This window comes from Plectrocnemia conspersa, unplaced genomic scaffold (assembly GCF_051122295.1).
Source record: "Plectrocnemia conspersa isolate PC_06_02 unplaced genomic scaffold, ASM5112229v1 ptg000003l, whole genome shotgun sequence".
Taxonomy (NCBI): domain Eukaryota; kingdom Metazoa; phylum Arthropoda; class Insecta; order Trichoptera; family Polycentropodidae; genus Plectrocnemia; species Plectrocnemia conspersa.
This window is the reverse complement of record NW_028277167.1, coordinates 4,323,833-4,336,660: the sequence shown is the minus strand read 5'-3', so window position 1 is coordinate 4,336,660 and position 12,828 is coordinate 4,323,833. Positions and strand designations below refer to the sequence as shown.

Sequence of the window (12,828 nt, the reverse complement as noted above, 5' to 3'; positions counted from 1 at the left end):
GTAGAGCGGCGGCTCTATAATCGATAATGTCAACGCTGTAGTTCTACGGAATAAAAATATTTCGAAAGTTCCGTACCTGTGGCGAAGACATACAACGTATTCCTCTGTATTTGGCATCGATTATTTTGTTTTCAGTTCCTTTCAAACCGTTTTAACTCTTTGAGTAGTGAGTTAATTTAAACACATTTGTTTGTAAACACGTGGGAGTGAGTTATTTTACTTATTTTTCCATAATTATTTTTTTGTTAGTTATTTATTATTATTTATATTTCAAATATAAAAAATCAGTGTTTCTCGACGTGTAATTGGTTTGTTTTTTTTTCACTTTTTTTATGTATTAGTGTGTTTTAAAAAAATATTTTAACACTTCTAATATTAAATATTGTTAATTTATTTTACATATATTTTATATATTTGTCGGCTTTTTTGGAGTTATTTAATATCAATTCAGAGGCTCTTAATATTTTTTTTATATAATAAATATAACATATTTTTCGCTATTTTCATTTACGTACTCATTGATTTATTAATATTATTTTATATAAAAATCATTTACATCAAAATAAATTTAAAAAAATATTATATACATATAATATTTTTTATTTGTTCAGTTATATATGTAAATATATAACTATATACCTCAAAACAGTGAAAGATCGACCGCCGTACATGTACGGCGATACCGCTCAAGGGGTTAAAAGTATCATCTCAAATATGATGTGTAACATAACACGAAGAAATCTTTATTATCAAATATATTAATCAATTTGTTCTATGGAAGTATTAAATAAATAAAACTTTAAGCAAGATTTTGCTATAAATATGCTACAAAAAAATGTCGCAATGATCACAGGTAATTCACCAGAATTTTTATTACTGTTTTACTTGAGTGGGCTCATAAAAATAAAAATCAGCATTTTTCGAATCTATTTTAATTTCTAATATGAATAATAGTTAATAACGTCAACTATGCAATATTGCACTGGTATTGCTTACAGATTATTAGCATTGTTAATATAAACAAAAAATAATATTTGATTTCGCGTTTTGTTAACACTTAAAGCGCCAGAGTCCGATTAACACGCTTTTTGGTGACTCGATCGTACTCGATCACTTTTATGAAATTCGATCTTTAACTGACATCTTTGAATATTTTAGGGCACCAAAAGGGATTCATATATTATTAGATTAATAATTCTTGGAGCATATGTCACTATTATAATTCTTTAAATACAAAATTAAATAATTAAAAAGTAATTAGTGGTTTGAGATTTTTAAAAAAATATTTTTTTTGAATATTCTTATATATTATCCTTAATAGGTTTATATAAATTTAATTTATAATCGATGTCGATAAATTTTAGGATAGTCACACATGTGGTGTTCATATTCTGAAGTATCATTTTATGGCATTTTGCAAAAGTAAATGTCAAAAAAATACAAGAATTTTGAGATTTGCCCCAACCATAGCCACTGTTTTATGTATGTATTTTAGATATGTACATATATGCTTCATGGTATTAACAAATATGTAATAAAATATTTTTAACTTGCTTAGTCATTCGCACGTGTTCAAGAACGTGAGGATTGCAATAAATCACACATAGTAAATTTTCAATGACGGTTACTAAGCGCGAAAATACAGCGCTTTCCCTGAACCATAATAAAGACCACAAATACTATTTTGCAACAATAGCTTACAGTTCGTTCAACTCTAACCCGCTACATAAGCTTAGTGTTAATGGGGCAAGATCATAAATTTGTCGAAATTGTCAATTAAGAAGGAAGACAAGTGGGTCAGGCATTATTAGACATAAACAAAATATGTTAAAAATAATAACACGATCACACCTCGGTCGTTAAACGACGACTTCGCCCATACTTTAAAAAAATATACTCGCGATCCATCACGATTCAACAATAAATGCTCGATTGGGTCCCTGAATTTATTGTTGTTATTTTTGTTTTATAGTTCAGATAAACAATGAAGGGTTGTACGCGTGCAGGTATATCAACTGAGCGATCTGACCGAGAGAGGCTGCAATAAATGACATTATAGATCGGTCGCATTATCGTATTTCACCGTTTATTGCCCACCGACGGTGAATTATGGCGCCACCTTGCGCGGCAGTGCACAAGAATGTCATTTTGGAGACAGGGCCGCAACGAGGGGTGAAATTCCGAGAAGGTGTTATAAAAAATATTCATTCGACTGTATCAAATTGAGCAAAAAGCTTCTGAGGTAATACACTTATACCAGCGATGCTTATACTGTTTTTTTGAATTACCATTAATAGTAGCAAATTAAAATTATTTTAATTTACTCTGTACCCTTTATTTATTGGGCATAAAAATAAATACATTCTTGATATTTCTAATATTTTTTTGCACTATGCTCTTTGCTTCTAAAAATAAAGTTATTTTTGTTGCAAAACTATCGTTAAACGGTGTTTTATTATTGTATCATATATTTCACACACGTGTGTAGATTATATTGTTATCCCATGAGAAGATATAAATAGTATTTTTATTTCCAATACCCTTAATACAAACATCTCCATCGTCTGTCATGATCTATTTTCGCCAAAGTTCTGGCGCCTCGCAAATTATAGAACGTTCGCGAAATTACCCTAAACCATTTTCGGAATGCTTTGATGGCCTATTACCGGTCACTAAGGGCGTTACAGTTACAAATTTGCGACCTGCCGGTTTGACATTTTTCCCGTTGACCTGCTCATTAATGGCCCATGGGCGTCTTTTTGTTTCTGTCGCGCCCCTGCGCTTAAATCAGGGCACGCAATTAAGGAAACTGCGCATCGCATTTTATTTGTAATGGTCCACCCAACACTTCAAGCTGACACAAAAGAGCTCTATGGGATGTTAGTCGACAAAAATAGTTGCTCACATGTTCTTGTGGTATTTTATCAGTACCGAACTATCAATATTTTCATTGATTCCAGACTAAAAAACGGCTGAAATACGTGGAATCATCAAGTCAAAAAATTTAAGGATGGAATAACTCTGAGGTTGCGGGTTCGAGCCCCGGCAGCGGAACTTGAATTTTTATTTATAAAATTGCTCTATTATTAAAAACTTTAGTGACATTTATTGTGTTACACATAATAATATAGATGTCACCGATAATCAGACTTTCAGTCTGATGATTAAAACTTACTTGAGTGTACTCATTATGTCTGATTGACTTACCCAGTTGGTACAGATTTGCCCTGTTGTAACGTATTAGGCTAACGCCTGTCAGGTCACAATGGAAGACTTAAAAAATAAATTTGTACTGTTTTATGTACGCGTATATCTTTAAAATTTCAATAGAAGTCTTAAAGGCATATCAAAAATCGAATCGGATTCTTGGAGTTCGCAGTGATTGCTTTGCTGGACCATATCAAACAGTCAAAGTAAAAACACTACATCTTCGATTTTAATCAGACTTTCGTGCGTTTAAATAAGGCGGGATTCGTCTACAATAGCGCAGATCTCGCAACAGTAGTTGGATTAGAATGTGCAACTCGGAGGTGCACAATAACTGCTTGGCGGTAATATCCGTGGCTGAGCCTTTTTGTTTGTTAAAGTAAAGTCCAACGATTTTAGTACAAATTCCTCTGCTTCAGCATTATTAATACCATTAATGTATCTCGACGCAGAAATGCATAACTGCTCTATTGTTTTATGTTGTAAGCAATAATAAATTCATATGACTCATTTAACAGGTATTGCAAAACTATTTTGACGCAACGGTTTTATGCGATTTCGACAATATGTTAAAATATAGTTTTTATTTTCTCCATAAATATGTGTTTTTAGATTTTGAACTGATTTTTTTGTTAAAACAAAAGAATTTATAAAATAAATAGTTTTAACGCCTTAACAACCAGTCAACAAAACACAATTTTTATATAGTATTGCAATAAACTACAGTGTAATTGTCAAAAATCGGTAGAAAAAATATATTAAATATCGATGGGTTAAAGTTTAAAATAAAAATAAAACTCATATTTTATAACTCAATTTACTTGATATGAAATTTTAGTGTTTAATTGAAGATTTTGAAGATTTTATGAGCATTTTGATTAAAGGTACAAAATGGCAATGTTAAGTATTTTTCACCCAAAAGTAGAGTTAGCAAATTTACACTATAAACCATCGATATATAAATATATATGTACATAAGGTGCCAGGATAAAATTACACAGAAAAAAAATACACAAGGAAGAAATTACACGTGAAAAGAATTGCACGATTAAAAAGTATGTAGTATGTTTAATATTTTTAATATTATAATTTTAAAATTGTACGTTAAAAGAATGATACAAGAAAAAATTACATATAAAATAAACTCACTGCATTAATTTCACATTTTTTAGTATCATGTTAAATCCTTTCTATAAGCATAGTATATGTAAAATATCAAAAGCAGTAGCAAAAATCTGAAACTTTTGTTAATAAATATATTTTATTAATGATTATTTTTTCAACAAAATATATTTTTTTAATATATTACAATCATATTAGTAATTTACATTGAGATAACAAAAATTGAAATAGAAGTAAAATTAATTTTTAATAAAGTGTTTATTTTTGCAACGGCTATATAAAACAAATTAAATTTATATATCAAATAAAATACACAAGTGTACCATAACAAATGTAAATTACACTTTTTTATTGCTTGATATTTTATGATTCACTTTTTAAAATTAAAATTACCAATATAATATATTTATGGGAAATAAATGCACATTTTTCGTTCAACTTTTGCATTTTTTTATATACACCGAAAGGGTTAAATGTGTTACTGGAAAATTTATCACATGTGTATATTTTTTCTTGATTAATTCTTTCCAAGTATAATTTCTTTCCGTGTTATTTTATGACGTGTATTTTTCTTGTGTACTTCTTTCAATTTGTAGTTTCTTTCTTGTGTAATCTTATCACAAAATTTATTTTACCAAATACATAGAATTAAATAACATATAATTTGTGAAGAAAGTTGTAACGATATTTTTTTATGAAAATGCTACATCGTCCCACCCGTTCCACTGTTACTATCTTTCACCAAAATGGTGACAAAATCTCTTGGCCTTCAACAAAGTTTGTCATACCCGTTGTAACGCGTTCGGCTTACGCCTGTCACCTCAACACAACCTCATATTTTTTTGTAAAATTATATTTTCTGTAAATATTTTTTTTCTTATCTTATTTTACCATAGATTTATAAAACATAAAAACATTTTAACCCACACTAATATTAATTTCAGAGTCAAATAACAAAAAAACTTTTTTTTTTCAAGAACATAACTATGTATTCTAATTCATTTTTGTAGAAAATATAGTCAAGTACTTGAGAGTAGTGCAGTGTATACAATAACTAAAAAAAAGTACAATTAACACGTTAGCGCCGGGAAACACATATATGTGTCATTCTGTTTTTATTTTTAATAAACATATAAAGTTTTTACTTTCTACATATATAAATTATTATAAAACTACAATTAGGTGTGTTTTCATATTTTATTAATTTTACTATTTTTCGATCGTTCTTAATTTTATGAATATCCGGCGCAAAAATGGTCATATTTTTATACGAATTTTGATAAAAAAAAAAAATTTTAATATAAGCAATTATTTTTTAGATGTTTCTCACGACATTCCCCATATTTCTGCTAACAAATATAGTACTAACTTTTAAAAAAATTTGTTAGAGTCTATTTTCACAATTTACTTTAATTGAGATTTCTTAATTTTTTAAAATATATATTTAAATCTATATCGCGGAGTACTATAGCAATACTCCATACATCGTTTCAGAACCATCAATGTAGTTCAATAAATATTTTTGTAAAATACACTATATCAATTTTTTCTTAAATTTTTTTTTTTTATTTTCTTATTAAGTCATTTTTCAAAGAAATATTTTTAGAAAATCATACAAATATAATATTTTTATTTTAAATAAATTATGAAGATAGCCTTTTAACATTTTTTTCTTTTAAATTTAACTTGCTAAAAGTTATAATATAACCGTTTTTGTAAAAAAAAAAAAACATTTTTTGACTTTGTTTTATAACCATCAAAAAATAAATTACTTGAAAAAATCAATTTTCAATTTTTTTTTTTAATATTACTAAATATTTTTTTAGAGACATGTATATTTAGAACATATTTTAAGAACCATCAAAAAATAAAATTATAAATATATACTTCATCAATTATTTTTTTAAAAACAAGTTGTAAATTATTCGCAAATACGTGAATATCCCTTGCTGCATTAGTTTTAATGTTATTGATCCAATATAACATTTATACATACCATACCATTGCCCTCTACATTTTAAATAGTTTTTTTTATGACTAATCATTAATAATTCTAGTAGGGATCTACAAAATAAGTCAATATTCAAGGTCGTACAACGCGCCCAGCTCCCGCAGCATATTGCATATTTTGTGCATTATTTTTTTGAATTTATAGTACGTTTGTTTTGTATTAAACACAAATTCATATGAATCATATAAAGTTAATACACACTTCAAACCCGTACCACGCACCGCCTTCGCTGAGCTTTTACGTTCATACATGGCATCACGTGAAAAAGCTCTTCTCAACTACCGTTTTTGCGAGCTCATCACGTGAGCGCGTTACACGAGTTGCCGATTTATTTACACCAATTGGACAGACACCCAACGAGAGGAGTAAATGGTACCTACGTGATGACAATCATGCACAACGTACACGTGAAAGCTGCTAATTTATTAATAGAACGAAGCAATTGGTCGAGTCGATCAGCAAAACTACGGTTAGATCGATGGGAATTTTGTATACGAGGTTAGGTCACGGTCTAGGTCGCGACGAACTATATTGTGAAAGTTTTCACAAATTGGATGCTTAAATTTCATTGCCGTTGAAATTTTGCTTGGCACCATAAAAATCAATTATTATTACTAAAGCTAAATATATTTAGCTCTATATATAAGATAAATTTTTATGAATATTATACAATCGTGATTGAAAATTACCGTCCCTTTCCATTGCATGGTAAATCAATAAATCATTTCCACCTTACCGGTTTACCGGTAAATGTATAACGCAGTTTATTTATTTATATATTATTTAACAACTTTTCAAGTCAAAATAGAATGGAATATCTTCTATATGCATCAAATCAGATATACATATCAGTAATATTGACTATTTATGCTACTCTTTTATTTAATATATGTACATATTGTGCTTTAACCATATATATATGATATCGTATATCGTGTCCGAAACAATTTATTTCAGTTTTTGATTAAGAGGTATAAAAATATTTTCAGATCAAACACATAACCCAAAACTGTCAATCATGATATATGATACAAATTCCATTCATACTATAATACACTGCCCACGAAAGCTTACTTTAATCACGCTATTTTAATTTAATATTCAATTAAAAAAAAAAACACTTGTGCTATTTATTGATTCATAAACCAATAAAACTACATAAAAAAAAAAAAATTAGTTATCGATCTACTTCTACATATAAACTTAAAAATATTTTAACCATTTCCGGCTTAATTTAAATGACTATAAAAGTACTTGAACATATTTTTATTGAAGACGTCTGTAGTTCGATATGCTTCTTAGAATAAAAATTGATATAATTGATTACAATCCAACTAAGAATTTATAAAAAAAATAACCGCAAAACGCTCTCAACTATTAATACGAATAAGAATATCTATTAACTAATAAACTTGAGCACATTGCGGATGTTTTCATTCGAATAAAAAATAGGGTGTATATGTCACTGACCTCGCTGTCAAATGGATGCATACGTGAGGTCCTTGATCCTGTTTTTGCATCTGATTCAATTATTACTTAATATATTCAACATGTGTTTAATATTGAAAGGTAATCATCTAATACCAGTTGCTCTAAAATATCTATTTATTTAATTAAATTATTTAACAAGCGGTCAATTTGCATTTAACGGCCGATTTCATTGACTGTGCCAATTGTTTTGCATCTAGGAGGAGGTGGTTCGTTAATGAACTTGAGTGTTTTAAAATTTATGGCCCATTGAGCTCTTAATTGAGTACAATATCATCATCACCTCATAAGAATTTAACGAATTGGCAGAATTAAATCTATGGGTTGTGTACTAGGATTTTGAATATCTGATTTTATAAAATACAAAAATATTATTCTTACGCTAATATAACAATATTTTTAATAGTTATTATTTTTTTAATGTAATTATATTGTTAAAAAAAGTTGCAATAGAATAATTAATATAGAAAACTTTAAGGTAAATTATATTATTTTGAATTAAAACATATAAAAATGTATGGTTTTTTATCTTACTTGTTCTATAATATTATATAAATGTGACGTAATATTTGTATTTAACAACATATTTTTTACTACTATTGTGAATTATTTTTGCATTATATGTTATCTTGGAAAATACCAAATACGCTATGGTAAAATAAAAATAAACATGTTTTCTTATAAAAACATGTTTGTGAATACATATTCTAATTAAACCTAACAATAATTATAGTAAAACCTTGATCGTGTTAACCTTTTACACCAAGGCTTTTAAGTGTAAATTTATTTTTGATTCAAGCAAAACAAATCAATATACTATTTCGTGACGATTTTTAAATCTGGAGGTATCCATTTTTCTTATCGTAGGCAAGATTAAAAAATCCATTAAATTTTCTATTAAAAGCAACGTTCAGTTATGATTTTAGTATGGACGTGAAAATCCATATTTAGGTTTATTAAAAGTAAATTAAATCTGATATGAGCGCCACAGCTCTAGCCGAATTTTACGATTGAACGATAATGCTTTATTAATTCCAGATTTATCAGATTCGTGGAAAGTTTTAAATCGAACGATTTGCACGAAATGGACGATTCCATTATGCTCTTTAAAAGCTGTTACAGCACAACATTTACATAACGTTTGAATTTCAAAAATCACTTCATAACTATTATGTATTTAAAAAATTATGTTTGGTACTAAATATAAAACAAACATGATAATGATTTTTATTCATTATTGTTAATATTTTTTATAAATAACATATTAATAATAAATAGAAACGAGTAGGTATAGATTTAGAACACATCTAATATTTGTTAAATGCATACTGCTTGCTCGGGGTGGAGTAAATTAACATGCGCTTGCTCGGTGTGGGTAAACTAGATTTTTTTGTTGCTTATAACTCATCTAATACTAACCGTAAAAGTTTCGTAGTATATTTTTAATATCATAAAGTATAAAAACATTGCCATAATCATACCGTAAAATACTATAAAAATATTACGCGCGAAATGTCTTTTTACATACTCGGTGACTACAACACGACTAGGCTTAAATTTAAATATAAACCCTAAATGCTTAAATGCATAATGCTGTATGGTAATTTAGAACAGTTTATTTATTCTAGTAGGGTAAATATTATAATTATATATAATCTTAAGCTTTTTAATTTAAAATAATTATTTAATATATTTTTTACTTTTGTATTTTTTTATTAGCTGTATTTACTTTTATTCTCTTTGGAACTATAAAATAGTTATAAACCAGCTATCTTGCGCCTGCTCTATTTTTTGGCACCCAACACGCGCGTATTCTAATAACCTCAACTTTTGGTAACTTTGATACTTAAAATAGTTCAATCGAAACTATTTTTTTCGTAAATTGTTTGAATGAGAAAAAATAATGACTGTCATAAAATCAACAGTCTGTGATAAATTTCTGCAGCAGTTTATTTTTTCGTACAAAAAAATATATTTTACTGTTGATGCAAAATGAGTACGGTTAGTGCCTTTTATACTAGCACATCATAGTTTGAAAAACTGTTCTAAATATTAACCTAGCATTAAAATGATTTAAAAAATCTAGACTACAAGTCTAAACCAACTTGAGCCGCGAAAAAATGTTTCCAAAAATAAGTCTAACATAACTTTAAAAGCTCTGGTTTAAATTATGAACCAAGATTTAATTTTATTTGCAACTTTTCAGAAACCTTGAAAATCTAAAGCACAATTCCGTACAAATGTGGAAGATGTAAGTCGTCTTTTTATATACTATTTGTACGCTTGACGCAGAATATTCGCGCGTCGCTCTGGGGGCGTGCGTCTACGTCAGGAACGCGCAATCGTTCATTGTTTACTCAAAGTTTGCGAAGCGCTGTTTAAAAATAAGCCAAGGAATCCGCGTTTCCGTAGTCGCGTTCTATTTTCGCAGTAGCGCGTCGCGCTCGTGCTCTAGCGCGAGAGCGCGTGCCCGATAGGTCAACGACCACAAATGCCAATTTACTTTCCTGTACCTCGCTTCCCCTTGGAATTTTAACCACTCACTTATCCAGACGTATTGCTTATTAATGGTTAAAATATACAATACACCAACTGGTTTGTTTAGAATGGTGCTACCAGATATACAATTTAAAATAAAATATTATTATTTACTCACTAATAAAATATTAAAAATAAAAAATATAGTTAATTATATATTTTTAAAATGATATTAACAGTGTTGATACAGTTGTCTTCCGCCGATCGACGCCTCGCCAATCAGCGCATCGCCGTGTCTTATTGCCAATCCGCCACCATATATTTTTAAATAAATTAATAAAATCTTTAAATATTTTTTTATGTTGCTTTTTAATAATTTCAATGAAAACGTCTTATGAATCGTTCATTATAGATATAACGTCTATCAAAAACGACAGCTGAAGAAGCCATTTAGATTTTTTCATTAAAAATATACATTAAACATTTTAACAAAAATGACACCTGACATTAGTGCTCAATCTCAATCAAAAACACGATGAGATTTAATTATTTTTTACATTTTAAAACAATTTGCAACTAGATCTAAACTTTAAAAAATTAACCATTTAAGATAAATTATCAATAGAATTTAATAATAATATGTGCAATAAACATATAAATATAGCATGTAATTTTAAATATAAATCAGGTAATGCAACGAAAGATTTAATGTATTTTATAGTTTAATTCGCTTTTAAACCTCCAGTGGGAGATTTCCTACGTGTTATTTTTATTTTTACTTCCCCAAGTACCTAGTTGCTGGGAGAAAGGAGAAAAAAAGGTATAAACATACATTATAAGAATTGCATATTTTACAAGTAGACAGTGTGCATTTTAATAAAAAAAAATATTAAGGGTTAGTGTTAGATAAATATTAAAAATTATTGTTTTTGTATTTTTATATAAATTAATAAGTAACCAGAATTTTTTAATAATAAATAAATATTAATTAATACTATAAATAGTGATAATTTAAGGGTTGATAAGTATAAGAAAATGAGTATTGTGGGAATATTTATTTAATAATATTCGTTGGATAATCTGCAGGAATTAAAATATAGCGAATTTCTTGAATGGAATTAAGAAACATCTTCATGTCTAAATTATAATATTATATACTTTTATTATTTGTCATCATTGCTATGTATGTTTTTTTTTATCAAAATTTACAATTAGCTTTAAGCTTATATAAATTAAGTAAAAACTTATTAACTATTCGCTTTAAAACAATTTCAATTAACGAACAACTGCAAATTTTAAGCCAAAAATTCTGCCTTCAAATTTTGATTATCCCATTCACATTGAAATACCAAAGAGCGCTATGCAAATCTCTCTGAATTATGCAAGGGGTTGACAAACCCTGTCGTTGCCCTTCTGCGACCTCTGAACGGCGTCCACTTTCAGAGCTCCCCAGAGCAGCTCTCCTCCTCGTCTGACAGACTTGAAAGCGATCAACTAATCAATTTTGTTTTTCAAATAAGACGTTACACAACTCCATTCCTTCGTCAGATTTTTTTACTAATCCTTCGTTTTTTCTCATGCCAACAGCAGGACGAGGTGCTTGCTCGAGCCGTCAAATTGACGTCACGCGAGAGAAGATTCATCAAGTTTGCTTCAGTGGAATACGATGGCCAGCTCTACATGACCCCCCAAGACTTCTTAGAGTCGGTGGTCGAACAAGAACCTAGACGTGAGTATTATGAGTAAATAGCTTTAAACATTATTTGTAATCTTTTGATGATGGCGAGAACACTGAAATATGCTAGTTTTCTTGGAAAACAGATAGGTTAGGCAGGAAATATATAAAAAAGATGGAACTTATATTTAGGTCATCCTTTTCAATATTTTTATAATAATTGATAATACATTATTCAGAATCTAAGGAGCAGCTCCCAATCAATTATTTTTTAATAAATACGGATTTACTCAACCCTTAAAAATAAATAATATATAATTAGCCAACGTTTATTAATAGTATATCAGATGCTTTATTATTAAATCCTTTCTTATTTCACCCAAAAATAGCCTTACTGTATAATTACCTTCTTTGTTTTTGTGTATTCTTTGTGGTTTATTTTCTGGCTTCACCGCGTAAATTACAACTTTCATTCACCAATTAAAACTCTGCTTGAGTCTGTGTTTTGGGCTTTTATTTTCAACCATTCTTTCACATTTGTCGGTAGAGTATTTGTTTAATACATATACATGTGTCTATGTATTATTTATTATATAAAAAGCACTATGCTGGAGTGTATTGTTAAAATGTTTATTATTATCGGTTCTTTCATCCCAAAGCCAGATTTATCTCCACTCCAGAGTGGTAACACAAGAATATATTTTTCCCTCTTAAGTTTTTTTCGTCTTGTTTGTATCCATATAGCTGGTCTGACTGTATTATTATGATACATAAATGTATGCTTATGTTTTGCAACATTTAATCTGCTGACAGCTGGATATTCTCTTAATACGATTCTTATTTTTAA

The 12,828-nt window shown here is 28.5% G+C and overlaps 1 protein-coding gene across 3 annotated transcripts in view; it reads left to right on the top strand.

Annotated features, from left to right (window-relative positions):
- MICU3 (Mitochondrial calcium uptake 3) overlaps positions 1–12,828 on the top strand; it is an 87,894-nt gene that overhangs the window by 64,345 nt on the left and 10,721 nt on the right. For all 3 annotated transcript variants that reach the window (XM_088183531.1, XM_088183530.1, XM_088183532.1), the window contains exon 2: positions 11,894–12,035. In XM_088183531.1, the coding sequence (XP_088039657.1) occupies positions 11,894–12,035 (142 nt within the window). The remainder of the gene's footprint in view (positions 1–11,893; positions 12,036–12,828) is intronic.